The 515-nt window shown below is 78.8% G+C and overlaps 1 protein-coding gene across 1 annotated transcript in view; it reads left to right on the top strand.

Moving 5' to 3' along the window:
• Positions 1 to 386: 386 nt before the first annotated feature.
• The window catches only part of MNEG_5713 (hypothetical protein), a gene marked incomplete at both ends in the record, with an annotated part of 982 nt that continues 853 nt past the window's right edge, over positions 387 to 515 (top strand). Inside the window, one exon of the mRNA XM_014045817.1 lies at positions 387 to 502. Within this exon, the coding sequence (XP_013901271.1) occupies positions 387 to 502 (116 nt within the window). The remainder of the gene's footprint in view (positions 503 to 515) is intronic.

Raw genomic sequence — 515 nt, 5'->3', positions numbered from 1 at the left:
CTCCGGCGGGGCCTGGGACGGCGCCGGGCGTCGGAGTTGGCGGCTTTGGCCTTGGGCCGCGCGGCAGCGCGGCGTCTGCGGCGGCGGCGGCAGCGGCGGCGCCAATTGCCGCAGCCGGCCCCAGCGCGCCTGGTGACGGCGGTGGGCCCGCGGTCAAGGCGCGGGACAAAGGCGGCCTGCTGAGCCGCCTGCGGGGCGGCCGCGGCGGCGTCAGCGGCGCGCACGCCTTCGCCGCCCAGCCCTCGCGGCTTGGACGCAGCTCGAATGCGCCCGTGGCCGCGGCGGCACGGGCCGGCGTGGGCGCGGGCGGTGGCGCGGACGCGACTGGCGGCGACGGGCTGGCGTTGGTGGCTGGCATGCGGGCCGTGAGCTTCACACACGGCCACATGGTGCCGGGCGTGATTGCCTCCCCCAGCCTGGACGCGCTGCGCATGATGCAGCTGCAGCAGCTGCGGCTGCAGGCGCAAGCACAGCGCCGCGGCTCGGCGGCCGCTGCGGAGGGGTTGGTGGTGGCG

The sequence above is a fragment of the Monoraphidium neglectum genome, assembly GCF_000611645.1.
Source record: "Monoraphidium neglectum strain SAG 48.87 unplaced genomic scaffold scaffold00870, whole genome shotgun sequence".
Taxonomy (NCBI): Eukaryota; Viridiplantae; Chlorophyta; class Chlorophyceae; order Sphaeropleales; family Selenastraceae; genus Monoraphidium; species Monoraphidium neglectum.
Note: the sequence above shows the minus strand (reverse complement) of the source record. Positions and strands in the feature narration are given on the sequence as shown.